Source organism: Euprymna scolopes, chromosome 18 (genome assembly GCF_053919585.1).
Source record: "Euprymna scolopes isolate OS-2025 chromosome 18, ASM5391958v1, whole genome shotgun sequence".
NCBI lineage: Eukaryota > Metazoa > Mollusca > Cephalopoda > Sepiida > Sepiolidae > Euprymna > Euprymna scolopes.
Genome location: NC_136499.1, coordinates 33,586,519 through 33,605,140, shown reverse-complemented (window position 1 = coordinate 33,605,140; position 18,622 = coordinate 33,586,519). Strand labels below are relative to the sequence as shown.

Sequence of the window (18,622 nt, the reverse complement as noted above, 5' to 3'; positions counted from 1 at the left end):
TTGCCCTTTTTTTTCTGTTTGGCTTGTTTAATTTTATTTCTCTTTATTCCTTTTTCTCGCTTTATCTTTTTTATTTTTTTTTATTTTCTTTTTCCTCCCTGTCATCATTTGCTTGGCCTCTCTTTTTTCCCTAGAAATAAAAGACTTGTTTCATTAATGAATGTTTTCCTGTCTCTTTTAAAATATATCAAATAATATGTTCAGTATGGTTAAAAAAAAAAAAAAAAAAAAATCCATTCACCCCATCACCACCCTTCTTATTTTACTTATTAGGTGATTATGAATAAACACACAAGCTCCCAAGGTTAGGAAATGAGGGGGAGGGTATGTCTCTGTCTGTCTTTCTCCCCCCTCTCACTCTCTCTCTCTCTCTCTCTCTCTCTCTCTCTCTCTCTCTCTCTCTCTCTCTCTCTCTCTCTCTCTCTCTCTCACACACACACACGGTTGAGAAATTTATGCTATTGACAATTTGCATTTCTACCATATACATTTATATAAATTATTTATAATCTCACAGAATCTCTCTATTAATAAATAATGAATAAATGTTATCAATAATTATGGTATCATTCCTTGTGTTTATATTTTTCATCTCTACTAAAAAATAATGCAGTAGTGTAAAGTATTACAATTATCTTTTTAAAAATTCCATTAAAAAAAGTTAATTACAGAATCAAATTACATGCATTTCAGTTTCTTCATAAACAAGTCAGCCATTTTAATCTTTTGTTAATAGTTAAAAAAAAAATAAATAAATAAAATAATCAATAATCTTGTGACCCTTTGAAATTTGAAAGGAAGTTGTAAGCATTTTTAACCTTATATATTCCGGCTCTGCAACCCTGAATAGAATAACAACTAGGGTTCCAATAATGGTATTTTTAGAATAAATAATCTACAAAATGTTGATATCCGATAAAAGAAACAAATCAAAACATAAGAATTTTTTTTTTTATTACTATCTTGATATGGAATCCGTAAATCTGTATCATATTTGATAAATGTGAATGTTTCCAATATGTGTTATGTTTTGGCATTAAATAAACCCCCAAAAGGGAGGTGGTGGTGATGAAGTGGTTAACAATGTAGACTGATGACCTGGGTGTGCCAAGTTCAAATCCAGTTCCATAGCACTACTTTGATTTATGGATGTTGGCAACCTTCACATTTTCAGTTATAAGTACCTGATTCTAGAAAGAGTTGAGAAACCGATTCTGGGTAAAAAAAAAAAAAAAAAAAATTGTCGCATCATGTTGCTTCATACAAATTGATTAATCATTAATCAAAATAATCGGATGCTTAAGGAATCAAGAGAAAGGAACACCAGATTCATCATGTAAAACAGACAGATATGGAAAATCAAAGATTTAAGTGGGATCAGGATTGTTGAGTCAGAAAGGATGCAATTGCTAGTATTATTTGGATCATTTGAACTACTATTTTTATCTTGAATGTTTCGGACGATGTAATCTTCCGACCTCCAGATGTATCTTGTTGAACTATGGAAATCTGTATGGAATTTTGAACGTAATAACCCGTGGTGTAACTAATAAAGTAATGAGTAAAATTCGTTCCTAAGTGACCCGATTCTGGAGGTTGAAAGTTCGATCCATAGAGCAAGCGATTCTAAGAATATAACTTTGAATTGAAGATTTCTACTTGGTCATGGCTGATGGAACTAAAGCATGCTACCTCCATGGATTAAATAAAGTTTCATTCAAAATTCCATAGAACGATTCTTGAGCACAAGATATACTTGGAGAAAGTCTGAAATCACATTAACTAAAATGTGAAAATAACACTCAAGATGATAACAATAGCCCAAATAATATCAATCCTTATCTCCAAAATTTAGAAACATAATTCCAACTCCTAGGATTCCAAAAATTCCAACTTTGACTTGGTCTGAATATTGGAAGATTTTAAAATAAAAAATCTGATTCTGACTCTTAACATTCTTATAAGTTTGACTCTACTACTCTGCTTCTTAGAATCTCTAAAGGGCTTGATCTCATTCTGACTTAACCACAAAAGTGTTGATATGCCAGAAAAACAGATCAACTGACCTAACAAACAGCATTGCTAACTGAAATACCTTTTCTTTTTTCCCCTTATGAATTTGAGATCTACTTTTTCAATCCTTTTAAAAATATAAAAATCACCTCCACATTGACAAACTTTGCAAGACCTCTATCTAGCTCACCATGAAAATGTCCTAAATATGAAGAAACCTTTCATTCTATTCTGTAATTCCAGCCATCTCTCTCTAATAAGCATTGTTCTCACTTCATACGACTTCCTCCTTCTTCTGTTTCTTCTTTTTCTCCTCACGGCTTTTAAAATCTGAATGGATTACTTCCTATGGTTGCCATTCTCTTTCCATACAACATTCCATCTTTGTACTTCCTATAAAGACTCGCAAAAATACTTAACCTTGTGCACATTACCAAGAAAATAACTGCTTTTATCGACATAATACTAAAACTGATCGTAAATGTCAGTGAGTAAGAGAAATGGTGGAAGGATTTTTTTTTAATTTTTAAATTTAAAAAAAAAAAAAAAAAAAAAAAAATTTTACTAAATGGTGACCACTTACCAAGGTCAGATGCTACTTGAGGATAGGAAATCATTCTCAAGACCAAATTCAAATGTTTGTTGGGAAGGTTTTTGATAGGAATTGTTGACATTGGCTGGTAAGACGGCCAAGTTGTAATCTGTGGTGAAGCAGTCTCATGGCAACAGACAGGCACCCCTAGCAAAAAAGCTGTGTTTGTGGGAATTCCTCTTCATACTAGGTACACTAAAAAAGAAAGGAAAGTTTCTGATGTAAATAATTGAAAGGAGAATGGAGAAAGAGTGTACATTATGACATCTCAATGCATTCTGAAATCCTTCAACTTTATGAAAAATTTTTAATGATTCTATTAACATTGGTACTTTTGAGCCTGCTTAATTATTAACTATACTTTTTTATTTTTATTTGTTTTATTATAGTTGTTGTTTTCCTCAAACAAGGCGTATTGCCAATGAAGCATAAGAACCTACTATGATAGGGGCCAGATTTACAGGAGAGTAGCCTGAGCGGGAAGTTGAGCCACAAAATGTTAGCACTGCATTTGAAAGCAGTCAGTATGTGTGTTGGAGAGGTACATCAAAGTAGAAAATCCAGCATTTAAGTAAATTTAACATGAAGAGGTGGAATTTTGCTGCTAGTCGGGGTATTTTTGTTGTGAGGAGGTTAGGAGGCCAAGTGCATTAAGTTCATCAGCACATTCTGTGGAAGTCCTTGTAAAGCAAACACAAAAACACAACACTGGCGGTATGACAGGTTAGAGCTTATTTAATGTACAATCTATTAATAGGTCATTTAGTAAAAGTTCAAATTTCTGATGTTATCGAAGATTTTGTTAGGAAAGTAAAGTGCAGCAAAATCTAATGGAATAAAGATTGAAAACAATATTACAATAAGAATAATGATGATTGGCTGATTAATTTTTGCAGAAAATGTTTTGTGCTTTTAAGATATAGTCGACAGATTGATTTTTTTTTTTAAATGTCATTTTAAACCAGAACAATATATTTGTCATGTTGAAAATAGTAATATATCCAAAAATTCATTGAGTAGAACAACTAATATTGTGTTTTTAGTTAAAAAAAAAAAAAAAAAAAAAAAAAAATCTATCGCTATAGACAAAAAATATTACACATCATAAACAAGTATTCTAAAATATTTGTTCAGAGTTATATCTCATCTTCAGTCTACTTTATAATGTCTAAGAAAAATGCAATTTTACCCAATTTTCTGTGAAAATTACTTTTAACTATAAATAACTTTCTACTCAACGAATTTTCATAATTTTTTTAGGTATAGTATTATTTTCAACACTACAATGAAGTACTTAATATTGTTTTTTACTTAAAGCAGCGTAATTAAAAAGATTAATCTGTTAATTTATTTTAACAAGCACCAAATGTTTTCAGTAGCAAAGCAAGAAAAACAAATATGCAAATTCTTTAAAGGGCTCATCAGTTCTATTTACATATGTTTCAAAAAACTCTGAAATTTATATTGAAAAAAGAAAATAAAATTAAAAAGTACAGTTTTTAAGATTATTAAATTAATTGAACTTATTTGCAAACTGGACATTTTATAAATATCTGCAAAGATATTTGTCTATTATTATCCACTAGCAAAAATATGATAGACATACTACACTCCTATCCATCTCAAAGGAGGATGTAATACCTGGCAGGATGATTTCATGACACTAGAACATATACTATATAACTCCCCCTCCTCCGATCGAGCATTGAATGACAGTATATTAGTCTGAAATGTTGAACTGAATCGAGCATTAAAAGATAGTGATAGCATAGTTTCGTCTTCAGATGGAACCAAATTACCATTAATAAGAGATGTACGTTTTTTAGACTAATTAAATATTTAAATAAAGATTATCAATATTAAAACCTTTTTCTTTTTTTTTTTTTTACTATGGTTAAAAATACATTTTTGCTAAAGAAATAATTTTATTCTTCATCATTAACCATGTTATGAAGATTTACAGAAAAAAAAAAGATCAAAAGCCAAATTTTTTTTCTAAAGTTTCTTTCCTTGGTAGTATCCCCCCCCCCCCCCGGGTTTTATTTTTTTGTTTTAAATTACAATATTATTATGTCCTTAATTGTCATATCGAAAATAGTAATATATCCAAAAAATATGAAAATTTATTGAGTAGAAAGTTGGGGGTCTACAAGGAGATACTCTTGCCCCCTTTTCTTTTCATTGTCTGTCTTGACTTTGTACTTCGCACCTCTGATATGCACAACATGCTAGGCTTGATCCTAAATGAATCCAGAAACAGACGTCATCAATCAGCACACATAACTGATGCAGATTACGCAGACGATATTGCTTTGTTCGCGAACAACACTGCTGATGCGCAAACACTGTTACGTAAGCTAGAAAAGTCTGCAAATGACATTGGTCTCCACATAAATGTGGATAAGACAAAGTTTATAACTTTCAATATGAAAGGAGAGATCAGGGCTTTGGTTGGATCAACACTGAAAGAAATCGCTGAGTTTACGTATCTGGGCAGCAACATGGTTTCCACAGAGAGAGATATCAGAATTCACATCTCAAAAGCATGGACCGCATTGGATGGGCTACATTCAGTATGGACTTTGAGACTGGCTGACAAACTGAAAAGGTAGTTCTTCAGGCCAGTGGTAGAGTCTGTCCTTGTTTACGGTGCTACAACCTGGACACTCACCAAAAGATTGGAAAGAAAACTAGACGGCACATACACCCGTATGCTAAGAACAATATTAAATATATCTTGGCAAAATCATCCCACGAAGCAGCAACTTTATGGCAATCTACCTGCCATATCTAATACCATCAGAGAAAGACGTCTACAATTTGCCGGTCATTGTCTGAGGGACAAGCATGAATTGGTGAGTGATGTATTGCTATGGACTCCACGACACGGATGCGCAAGCAGAGGACGACCTAGATCCACGTACATCCAACAAATAGTACACGACGCCAACTGTGAACCTGAAGATCTGAGACAGCTGATGGAAGACAGGAAACTCTGGAGAGGAAGAGTCACATTGGTCCGGGCAAGGAGCCCGTCATGATGATGATGAGAAAGTTATAAATGTATTTTATATCTAATCATTTTGGCTGTAATTAATCTTGCAAGCATATTGAATTTCATTTTTGAACAGTGTTCTGGCCTAAAGAGCTAGAAAGATATAAGACAACAAGGAAGCAATTAACGATAGTGTGTATTTTCAGGAATAATGTAATGTGTTGATAAAAATTCTTTATTACCTCCTTTACCACTATTTATAGTGTCCATGTAATGATGCAATAGGTTAGATCAGGGTTTCCCAAAGTGGGCTTCGATGGATCCCTGGGAATCTGTGAGCAAGGCTGAGGGGCTCTGGAAGCCCTTTCTTAAAGATTACTTTATATGTAAAAATTAAATAGCTGCAGACATTTAATTATTGGTCTTTTTTACTGGAAAGAGATATGATACATAACTACAAAAAAGAGTTTAGGGATGGTTCATAAAAAAAGTAAAAAAAAAATAAATAAATAAATTAACAAAAAAATGCAACAATTTTTGATTTATTTAAAAACGAAAAATGGTTGTAAAAACGAAAATATAGTAAAAATCACGAACCGGAACAACTAATGAACAAGTGTAAGTTAAAATTTGAAAAACTCTTGGTCTGCTCATGGTGTCCTGAAATTTTTGAAACTCTGGATCAGACCACCATAACAGAATATGATAGTTGAAAAATAGCAGAAACAAATCTAGTAATAATATTTATTTCATCTTATTTTTCAGACCACCAGTTTGCGGCTCTGATCGTCGAGTGTATCAAAATGAGTGTTTACTGAAGAATGAATCTTGTCGACGTCAAGAAGCTGTTAACCGAACTCATATGGATTATTGCAAATGTAAGTCATTTTTCTTGGTCTACACAAAATGTAAATGCAATTTCAGATATTCACCAATCGCAGCTAGGTCACCTGAAAAAAAGGAGGGGTTTTAATGTTATTTTCCTGTGTCTACATCATAACTAAAGATACCGTCTTTTCTGTTTTCTAAGCACAAAAAATAGTTAATATAGAATTGATACTGTGTATTTGGATTACTCTCTTCATCTTGGATATTATGAAATCAGTATGGACCCAACATAATACAAAAGCTTAACGTTCATAGGGAACATGAGTTGGAACAGATACATTGAGAGCATTACTGCGGCTGCTTCAAGGAACGTGGACTGTCTTTACCATGCTAGAAAACTACTTACATCAGAAAGTATCCAGTACCTCTACAAGGCCATCATTCACCCATGTATGGAGTATTCACATTTGGACGGCTACTAGTCTCTCACTCCTGGACAGGGTTCAAAAGAGAGTCACCAACCTAATAGGTCCTGAACTGTCAGCTAGGCTTTAATCTGTCCCATCGACGAAATGTTGCATCCCTCTGCTTGTTTTACAAGTATTTTAATGATGCTTTGACAAACTACAAGCCCTTGTATTCCCTCAACGTAAATACCCCTGACAAACCCAACAAACACCAAAATTCCATCCCCTACATAGTAGAGATCCCCAGATGCCAAAATGCGTTCTACTCTAATAGTTTCTTCCCCAGAACTGATAGACTTTGGAATTCTCTTCTGGGTTCCTGCTTCCTCGACTGTACTGACATGTGTAATGTAAAGAGACATCTTGCTGCTCAACTCTTTACATAGTATCCCTGCAATCTATGTCCCAGATAGTAGCCTGGTGCTACCAGATCAGCAGGCTGTCTATTGGCTTTCTGAGACGAAATGCACCTACATCGGTTTTCTGTTTTTGTTTTCTATTTTCTTTTTTAAAACTTAATTATGTTCTGCAAAAACAAAAACAACCCCCTTCCCCACTCCTTTCCTTTTCCTTCCCTACTTCTCGACCCCATCGGCTCCCCTATTTCCTCCTCCCTTGTTTTTTAGGTTTTTTTTTTTTTTGTCCTGTTGGTAAGGCACTAGAATAAGCCGATTGTCCCCCTGCTGAGGGTAAAAATCCTTCAATGGGGCAACCAGTTAGCCGTGGGTTGCTACCTGTAATGCCTTAGGATGTGATCCTGGTGATTGAGCTAACCTAGACCTGGGTGCATAAAAGTCTAGGCACCGCAACACATTACTTCGACCCTTAGTTCAGTTAGACAGGCGGTTGGAGAGGCCCGATCCGACCAATGGGCCAGTCACGCCAAGCCCTAGCACTTACACCCAAAGTACCAACTACCACAACAAAGAACGAAACTTAAAGGTACTCCCACCTTTTTTTTATTTTTTATTTTTCTTCCCCCCACTACAAAAAATAGGCAAACCAAGTAAGTGCTAGAAGGCAGTGGCAAGGGTCAATCAATTGGAAAGACCAGAACTCAACACTCCATCTGAACAAATGTACTTTTGAGGACATATTGAACAGAAAATATAGTGCTTTAGAACTCCTTACCAAAAGAGTATATCCTCCACGTAGCCCTGAGATGGTCAAGGCGAATGGGTTTCCCCCTTACTATACCCCAAGGTGGGTAGGGAGCGTAGTTGATGAAAAATAAATCCCAAAATCCATGGCTGATAAAAACAAATGCATCCCCCTCAAAACCCTTAAAAGAAACCATTCCTCTGACTCTGACCTCTCAAGCTCAGATGAAGAACAAAAATTCAAAACTAGAAAAACCGTTCCAACTATAGATGAAAGAAACTTCCCACGAATCTTGGTTATTGAATTAATCAAAAATAAAAAACTTGGAAATTTATCACCTTTTCTAATAGAAAAGACATTATCCACAAAAAGTAAACCAAAAATGATCAAAAAAACAAAAGATGGAAATCTACTAGTTGAGATAACCAATCTTAGAGATGCTCAATCTCTACTGAAAATGAAGAATTTCCATGAGTACAAGTGCAAAGTCTTTCCCCATAAAACACTAAACACTTCGAAAGGAGTAGTTCGAAGTTATGAACTATTGCTAGCAACTGAAGAAGAAATAAAAACCGTATTAGAAAAACAAGGAGTAATCAACCACGTCTGCATAAACATAAAAAGAAATAATAAAATAATAACGACCAACACATACATATTAATGTTTAACAAACCAACAATTCCTAAAGAAATAAAAATTGAGTACTTAAATGTAAAAGTAGACCAATATATCCCAGCTCCATTAAGATGTTTCCATTGCCAAAAATATGGACATCATAACGAAGTCTGTAAAGGAGTAAAAGTATGCAAAAAATGCGGCAACAAAGAGCCTGACCACAGCCAAGAAAAATGCATAAATGAGGTGAAATGCGCTAACTGCAAAGAAGATCACTCGGTCTTCTCTAAAATATGCAAAACATATAAAAAAGAAAGAGAAATTATAGAAGTAAAGTACAAAAAAAACACAACCTTTCCAGAAGCCAGAAAAATAGTTGAGACGTACATGAAAGACAACACATATGCTGAGCAACAAAAAAGACAACTAAACCATGCCAACATAATGAAATACATGATCAATATAGGGAACTAATAAACAAACTGATTACATTAAATATTAAAAAATGGCCAGAATTTCAAAATAGCCTAAAAGTAAAATACTCAAATCTGGGAAACAAAATAGAAATAACAAATCCAAACAAAGAAAATAATATTCCATCCACAACAGAACCATTAAAAAAAACTATCACAGAAACCAACAAAACAACCACCAGAAATTAATAAAAACAGAAGCAGTGATAAAACAGCAAATAAAGAATGTTCCAGAAAAGAAGAAAACCAAACAACAGACACTCAAAATAGATTCGAATTCTAGAAAAAATGGAGACCGAAAACACCCTAGATAAAAAAAAGAAACCAAACACAAGTAATCAAGAGGGAAAAAATGAACAAGAAGCCAAAACAGCAACATCTCAAGCAAGATCCAGATCGACGTCCAGATCCAAACAAAAAAAAGAAAAAGCCCAGCAAAACACTTCACCAAAGACACAAACTCCGACAAAAGATAAACCCTCTACTTCTAAAGAGATGGAAATAGAGGAAAACTAAACAACCTCATGGACAGAAATAAAACACAACAAATTATCCAATGGAATTGTCGTGGAATAAGATCTAACTATAATGAACTTCTTATACTTATCTCAGTCTTCAACCCAGCCATTGTCTGCTTACAAGAAACCTTCCTACAAAACAATAACCATTTCAAAACACCAAACTATGAACAATACAACTATTTCCATAACGCAGGCCTTTGTGCTAATGGAAGCACCTCAATTCTTGTAAGGAATAACATACCTCAAAGCAATTTCTCTGTCAAAACAAATCTCCAAGCAATTACAACTCAAGTCACATTACACAAAATCACAATATGCTCAATATACCTCCCTCCTCATGAACCAATAAATGAAAATGAATTAGAAAATTTAATAAAACAACTACCTTCACCATTCATTCTTCTAGGAGACTTTAACTGCCACAGTACGTTATGGGGATGCGAAGTCACAAACTCAAAAGGAAACAAAATTGAACAATTAACAAAAATAACTTGTACCTTCTCAATCAAAAAAATCCCATACTTAAATCCAACAAACGGATCAACTAGTGCCATTGATCTTACCATGTGTGGTCCATCAAGCTTTTTGGATTATACATGGAGCACTTACGAAGAACCCTGTGGAAGTGATCACTTCCCTATTATAATCAATTACAGTAACTCCATCCAAAACCACATACCCAAACAAAGCCAACTGAGCCGAATTTAAAGAACTTTGTTCACTAAAATTAACAGAACATCAAATCCAAACAATAGAAGAATCCATGAAAGTACTCATAACAATAGCCAAAAAATGCATACCCAAAAATTCTCTTCCTGGAAAAAAAAAAAAAACCTGGTTCAATCCAGAATGTAAAACGGCCATTAGACAGAGAAAGACAGCCTTAAGAAAATTTAAAAAACAACCCACAACCAACAACTTAATAGAATACAAACACCAAAGAAAAAATACTTGAAAAACAATTAAAGAATCCAAAAGATCCTGCTGGCAACAATTTATCAACATCACCATTAAACCCAAAACCATTTGGGAAATGATTAGGAAAATAACTGGAAAATATAATCCGAATCCAATCAAACATCTTCTCACAAATAAACAGAAAATAACTGATAAAAAAGATATTGCTAACACACTAGCTAAAACCTTTGCCGAAAACTCATCATCAAAATATTACAATAGACAATACTTAAGAAACATGAAGAAAAGTACAAAATAAACTTTAACTCCAAAAACCAAGAGCCTTACAATGCAATCTTCTCACTCAATGAACTAGAAACCGCCATAGAAAAATCCCATAACTCAGCTGTAGGACCAGATGAAGTGCACTACAGCTTCCTTAAAGAAATTCCGCCCGAATCATTAAAACTCCTTCTCAAAATTTATAATAAAATATGGGAAACAAAAGATTTCCCAACTTCATGGAAACAAGCAACAATAATACTGGTACCCAAATTGGGAAAAGATACATCAAACCCAGAAAACTACAGAATAATAGCTCTCACAAGCTGCCTATGCAAAACGTTCGAAAGAATAATTAACTACCGTCTTATATGGTATCTAGATGACAAAATAATTTCTAAAATCCAGTGTGGATACCAAAAAAATCGAGGATGTATAGACCACATCACTAACCTCGAAAATTACATCAGAGAAGTTTTTATCAATAAGGAACATGTAACATCTGTTTTTTCCGATCTTGAGAAAGCATATGAAACTACCTGGAAACAGGGTATCATAAAAGATCTCCACAATATTGGACTAAGAGGCAGACTACCTGAATTCGTAAAAAACTTCCTAACAGACAGATCTTTCCAAGTTCACATAGACTCAATTTTATCAGACCTACAAAATCAAGAAGTGCCCCAAGGCAGCATATTATCAACAACTATCTTTAACATAAAAATCAATAACATTATAAAAGAACTCTCTCCTGATAGCTCCTTATATGTAGATGACTGCTCAATCAGCTACAGATCTAAATACACTCGCACTATTGAAAGAAAACTACAACATAACATAAATAAAATTAATAAATGGGCAACTAAAAATGGTTTCAAATTCTCTAAAACTAAAACAAAATGCATCCATTTCTGTAACCAACGCAAACTCCACCTTGACCCAACCTTACAGATTGAAGGCGAAAAAATTCCATTCGTAAATGAACACAAGCACCTGGGAATCATTTTTGACAAAAAGCTAAATTTCATTCCACACATCAATCACATCAAAACCAAATGTAATAAAGCATTACAACTCCTACGAGTCATGGCCCATACAGATTGGGTAGCTGACAAGAACACACTACTCAAACTATATAGAGCATTAATTAGATCAAAAATAGATTACGGTAGCTTCATATATCAATCCACCAGAAAGTCATATCTAAAAACCCTCAACACAATATGCTACTCTGGACTAAGACTAGCACTAGGAGCATTTCCAACCTCCCCTGTAGAAAGCCTGTACGCAGAAGCACATGAAACTCCTCCAATGCTTAGAAATTAAAACCTTGGTCTAAAGTACTGCACAAAACTTACAGCCAACCCCACAAACCCAGCACACAATAGCACTTTAAATCCAAACTGTAAACACCTTTTCGACCAAAAAGAAAATGCAATAAAAACCTTTGGACTTAGAATAAAATCGATTTCCAAAGAAGCAAATCTACCCATAACCAAAATTCACAAAACTGTCCTACTCAAAACCCCTCCCTGGAAAATCGTATCCCCTAACATCGACCTAAGTTTAAGTAAATATGAAAAGAAGCATACTCATCCAATAACTTATGATGATCTCGATAAAATTAAAGAAAAGTATCCAGACAACACACACATCTATACAGATGGGTCTAAACAAAATAATGCAACAGCCAGTGCAGCAATACTCAATAAATCAATCAAAACACAATCAAACCTCCCAAAAGAAATCTCAATCTTCAGTGCTGAAATACATGCTCTAATCCTAGCTTTCAAACTCGCTTCCAATAACAAAAAAAAACAAATTTATAATCCTTTCAGACTCCTAATCTACTCTAAAAGCGATTAAAAATAAAAAGATGGACAACCCCCAATCACAAAATTACTCCAAAAATTAACTGAATTAAACAGTAAAAAAGAAATCATTTTCTACTGGATACCGAGCCATTCCGGTATTAGTAATAAGGTAATGAATTAGCAGATTCAGCAGCAAAAAAACGCCTTAAATCTCCCAATCGATGCAAATTTTAAAATTCCATACATAGATCTAAAAAGACGTATCAACAAATATACAACAGAGAAATGGCAAACCTACTGGAATGAACACCCTAACAACAAAATCATGCCAAAAAAAACAAGAACAAAATACAAAATTAAACAGAAAAGAAGTCAAACTAACAAGAATAAAAATAGGCCATACTCACTTAACTCACTCATATCTCTTAAAAAAAGAAAGCCAACCCATCTATATACCTTGTCAAACACAACTCACAATCAAACACATGTTAATTGAATGTACTGATTTTGTAACAGTAAGAAATCGATTCTACAAAGAAAACAATATTAAAGAGTTATTTGATAAAAACAATAAAAAAATTTAAAAAGAACCCTTTATACAATGGTCTTGGATATGACCTAAAACTATATCAGATGGTGAGGCCCCAGCTTGCGGGCCTTGGGGAGTGTGGAGCCACCCTTTAATTGCCATTTCTCCCAGGTCCACTCTGACCCGGAGTGGTGGTACATGTTAGGGTCCCAACTATGGGTTAAATAGAATCTGACTTAAAAAAAACAAATATACTTCATTAAAAAATCGTTTCTCAAAATCACTAGATTCTGCATTAAATAACCTGAAAAGGGTTGATATGCCGTAAAAAAAAACAACCAACCAGATAGTAGCCCACTACATCAAAGTGGCACTGTGCCTTGTTTGGAGTGAAAATGCAATAAAGAAAATAAAAAATTTAAATTTAAATATGAAAATACTGGCCAGAACAATCAACCACGTCACCTTCCTATGCACATGCCATAATCCAAAGTTAGTTCCACTAGGATTAACCTTGAACCTTCCAGTCGGTTGAAGAACACAAGTGAGCATAATATCCAACAGTAATCAAAATAATATACATTATCAATGCTCATCTCAAAATCTTATCTGAAAAATTTCAAAACAAAAATCAAAGCAATAATAAGCAATAAATAGAAGTTGACTTTTCTTCTTTCAGTTCTCAATAACTATTTTTGTATTACCTGAGATGCATCAAGTACATGTCCTAAAAATTTCAAAGTAGTTCTAGTAAAACTAGCCATCTGTGAATCCATCGAAAAAGTATTTGTTGTACAATAAAAGTGAACATATACTCTTTGCAATTTCATATGAAGCTCAGACATAGAACATATTTGGTGATGATCCAATCCAAAGGATAGCAATGTATAGTTGTTTTTTGTTTTTTTTTTAATGCTTCTTGCAATCCAGCAGCATTCAATATCTGAGATGTTCTGGTGGCCTTTATAAAATATAGTCTGACTAGTAACCGTAGCTTTTTTTTTTTTTTATCCATCTCGATAGTAAATATACAAGAATGCTTCAACTAGCCTACAACAATTCCTGGAAAAGTCACCCAACAAACAAGTCATTATATGGTTCTCTATTTCGTATTTCCAATATTGTGAGACAGATGTCTAGCACTTGCCGATCATATTAGTCGGCATGATGAACCAGCAAGAAAGTTCCTGCTTTGGACTCCAGATGCAAAAGGGAGTTGGACATTCATGTGTAACACTGAAATCCATTATTGAAGAGGAAACTGGTCTGGCAGGAACTGAGCTGGTTGTTGCAATGGTCGACCGAGAACTCAAGCAATCGGAATTTGTTCATGTTTCACCTATGCCTACTGGCGTTGGATGAAACAGCAACAACAAGTAACCGTAATCCTTATCTTTAAGTTTTACATGTTGGCATGTGTTGGAGGCTTTTGGAAATTGACTACTAAGCTAACTTTTATCTAAGTCTTTATTTATTCTTGAAATTCATCCTTATCACTTCCTCACGTTTCTTTTGGCCTTTCCCTGCCAACTGACCCTGCTACCTCAACTATTCTACATCTACTAATCCAAGCATTCTCATCCATTCTTTCAGTCTCCCATTCTGTACACTGTTCAGATTTAATCTTTCATAAAGATTATCAAGTTGAAAATTCACATGATGCATCCTTCATGTCATTCTCATTATTATTTCTCTCCATGCAACACATACCTTCAGTCCTCACGGGACAACTTTTCTTTCGATATATAATCACATTTTGTACATATGCTCAATACTCTTGACAGAGTACTTAATTAATAACACTAATTTATATTCATCCCCTTGAATAGTTTTGCTTCAGTACCTGGGTATATCAATTTCCATCTTTATCTAGCTTCTACCACTTTATATTTAGTATGAAGAAGAAATATTTAGTGAGAGAGTAGATGCTTGCATATGAAAAAAATAAATGTATAAATAAATAAAATGGTGCACTGATAGAATATGTCCCAATATAGTAAGTGGGAAATCCAAAGTTTTAAGCGAAAATAATTACTTTATTCTTTATATCTATGTTTTTTTTTTTAATGTTTTTTTGTTATGTTCGTTTCTTTAAATTTATGAAACTTATTTAGTTAAAACAAATCCTTTAAATAAAATTCAAGCAGCAAGGCTTTAAAAAAAAAAAAACTGTTACGGCCTTAGTAATCTTAGTAATGTATACACTGCCTATTCCCTTTTTTTTATCAACCAATCAAGTTTCTGTTTGCGTACAAATTCTAAAACACCATAACTTTTTAATAGTATATATAGATGTAAAAAAAACAAATTGATTAAATAAGACAAATATTAAGTTTTTTTCATAATAAAATCTTTGTAAAACTGTAATCATTCTTTATTTGTTTGAATAATGAACCCATTAAGTCCTAGAGTATCTTACATGTTTTTACTATTGATTTGAAACTTTGTGAAATGACTATAAATGGGTTATAATATAGAAATTGAAGAGAAAAAGTTATTTATTTTATTTAGAAAATATTGACTCTCCTATAAGACACTGAGCAGATGTGAGATATTTTAGAAATCCAAAAGCTACACGTACAAGATGATAAAATTTACACATTATGGTAAGGAGCAAAGCAGTTCATACAAAGAGTTACATCGCACCTCTAACAACTCTCAAAGAGCTTGATGAATATAGATGAATTTTATCCTTTCTTCAGAGTAATTATACAGTAATATTATATATTTTTTAAAAAGAAATTTGGTTTGGTGTACTATTTATAGAACAGTGGAACCTAATGGGTTAAATATTGATTACTATAAAATCAAATCTTCATGAAATAGCAATTCTTGAAAAAAAAAAAATGTATATAATTTTTATTTTTTTATTTTTCAGTATGTTCAAGTATTGTTGTGAAAAACCGGGTAGAGATGTTTAACCAGTTAAGAGATTGTACTGTGATAGAGGGCAACCTGCGCATTTTACTGCTGGACTATGCCAAGCCCGAGGAATATGCCAACTTCTACTTTCCTAATTTGGTGGAGATTACTGACTACCTGCTTATGTATCGTGCCTATGGACTCAAAACATTGCGCCATATCTTCCCAAACTTAGCAGTAATCCGAGGGCAGGAGCTATTTTACAATTACGCTCTCGTTGCGTTTGAAATGCCCGACCTTGAAGAACTAGGTTTGAGCAGTCTGACTGTTATTCGGCGAGGAGCTGTACGTTTTAATAAAAGTCCAAACCTCTGCTATCTTCAGACCATTGACTGGACAAAAATCACGTCGTTGACCCCGGACAGCCATTCCATTGTTGATAATAAGGACCCCAGGGAATGTGTTGACCAATGTCCGGATGGATGTAAATACTGCTGGAATTCTAAAGATTGTCAGAATAATATTGGTAAGTGATTTGCATTTTTTTTCTTTTTCTCAATTGCTTTCTTGTTAATGTACCTATTACATTTTTGCATATGAATGTGAAACATATATGAAAATGATTTGCTCTGCATGTTGGCCAAATGAATGTCATTGCCATGGAATCATTTACGTTGACAAAACTGGAACACATCAACTTATAAGTTTACACAAATAAGCGATACACCATTAAACATTTGCATATATATATATATACACACACACACACACACTGTATTAAAAAAATAAATATTATTTATGTGTCCAAATAAAATAGTGTTTCTGAATAAAAACACTTTGAGGAAAAAATGATAACCGTATTTATCGTTTAAAACAAAAAAAATAAATATATATATATATGTGTATATATATATATATAACTCACTATGTTAATGTGTCTGCATTTTCTCCAAGATGCAAGTTTTAAGCCGGTAAAAATAGTTGCTAAGAGGGCAAAATTTTAAAACAATTAGAACTTAGGTGTAAATCGACTTCAAGTGCTCTTGTGATGTATATACGAATATACATTTATATACGTTAAAGTCAGTTCATTTTTAACTAATATTCTTATCCATCTGATAACTCAAACGTTAATGACAAATGCTTAAATGAATCAGCATGTATGAAAACTAAAAGCCATTCAAGGATAACAATTAATGAGATGAATAGATTGTCAGTTGATTGATAAAGAATACTATGAGAGAACTGAAAACCATAGGTAGCTCAAACACTTGACTTGGATTCAGATTCCAACTTCTGAGAGTTAAACCTGCCTGATTCTGAAATCTCTTGAAATTTTAAAAGCTCCAACTTTGATTCTATTTCTAACCTAAGAATTTTTCCGACACAGGTAATAATTTATATTCTATTAGAAAATGTGTGACCATTAAGGTCAACGATTAAACTCTGGTTAGATTCTTTTAATCAGGTAAAAGTGAGTGCGCAAAGCCAGTTATTTTCTAAGAAATAAAGAAACAAAATCCGAAATTATCATTTCTGTTCACTTTTTCTCCCCTCTCCCTCTATCGCTTTTAAATTGTATTAACACTTGTGGTGATATTCTCTATTGTTTAGTAATAGGTCCTGAACTGTCAAAGCTTCAACCTCTGTCCCATCGATGAAATGTTGCATCCCTGTCTGTTTTACAAGTATTTTAATAGTAGATGCACTGACAAACTACAATCCCTTGTACCCCCTCGACGTAAATATCCCCGACAAACCCGATGAGTAACAAAGTCCCACTCCGAGACAGTAGGAATCCCAAGATGTGAAAAGCCTTCTACTCTAATAGCTTCTTCCCCTGAACTGCTAGATTTTGGAATTCCCTTCCAGGATCCTGCTTCCCCAATTGTATTAACATGCAGAAGTTCAAGTGTAATGTTAACAGACATCTTGCTGCACAACTCCCTACATAGTATCCCTGCAACTTATGTCCCTGATAGTAGCCCCCTACATTAAAGTGGCAATGTGTTTTGGGGGGGGGCTGAAAATGTAAAAAAAAATAAATAAATAAAATAAAATAAAAAAAATAATGGACCATTCGAGTCTTCTGTTTTATAGTTAGTTTTATTACCTTTGATTACTGAAAGAGAGAGTGATGAAAGCGAGAGTAATAGACTGTATGAAATAAGAACAGACAAATGGATCAAACAATATGGAGCTAATTAAAACAATAAATTTGTTTTTCAAAACATAACTCAATCCTCAAACCAAGGAATATTTTAACATGTATTAAGAGTAAATATAGGAAAAAAAAAATGTTTATTAACTCTGCTTTAGTGTAATAAAATATACTAACAAGATCCAATGGATATTCCATGATCGCTGTTATATTCCTAAATACTTAGGAAATAAAGACAAACGTGAGTTACACCGAGTGGTATGTGTAATGGGGTTTATTTATAATACAGAAACGTAAGGCTGCTCGCCTAGGGTAAATAGAAGTACATAGTAACAAGTATGGGGAAGAAAGTCTGATAATCAACACGTAAGACTATCCGTCTTACTGCGACTGCTTGTCTGCCGCTGTCTGCCAAACAGTCCAATATATATATACAGTTTGTAACCGGTGTATAGCCAGTTATGTTCCTTC

General features: G+C 33.6%; 1 protein-coding gene across 2 annotated transcripts in view; it reads left to right on the top strand.

Moving 5' to 3' along the window:
• Positions 1-18,622, top strand: part of LOC145297581 (insulin-like peptide receptor) — a 290,500-nt gene that overhangs the window by 175,531 nt on the left and 96,347 nt on the right. For both annotated transcript variants that reach the window (XM_080143619.1, XM_080143620.1), the window contains 2 exons: positions 6,366-6,478; positions 16,007-16,516. In XM_080143619.1, coding sequence (XP_079999745.1) covers positions 6,366-6,478; positions 16,007-16,516 — 623 coding nt within the window. The remainder of the gene's footprint in view (positions 1-6,365; positions 6,479-16,006; positions 16,517-18,622) is intronic.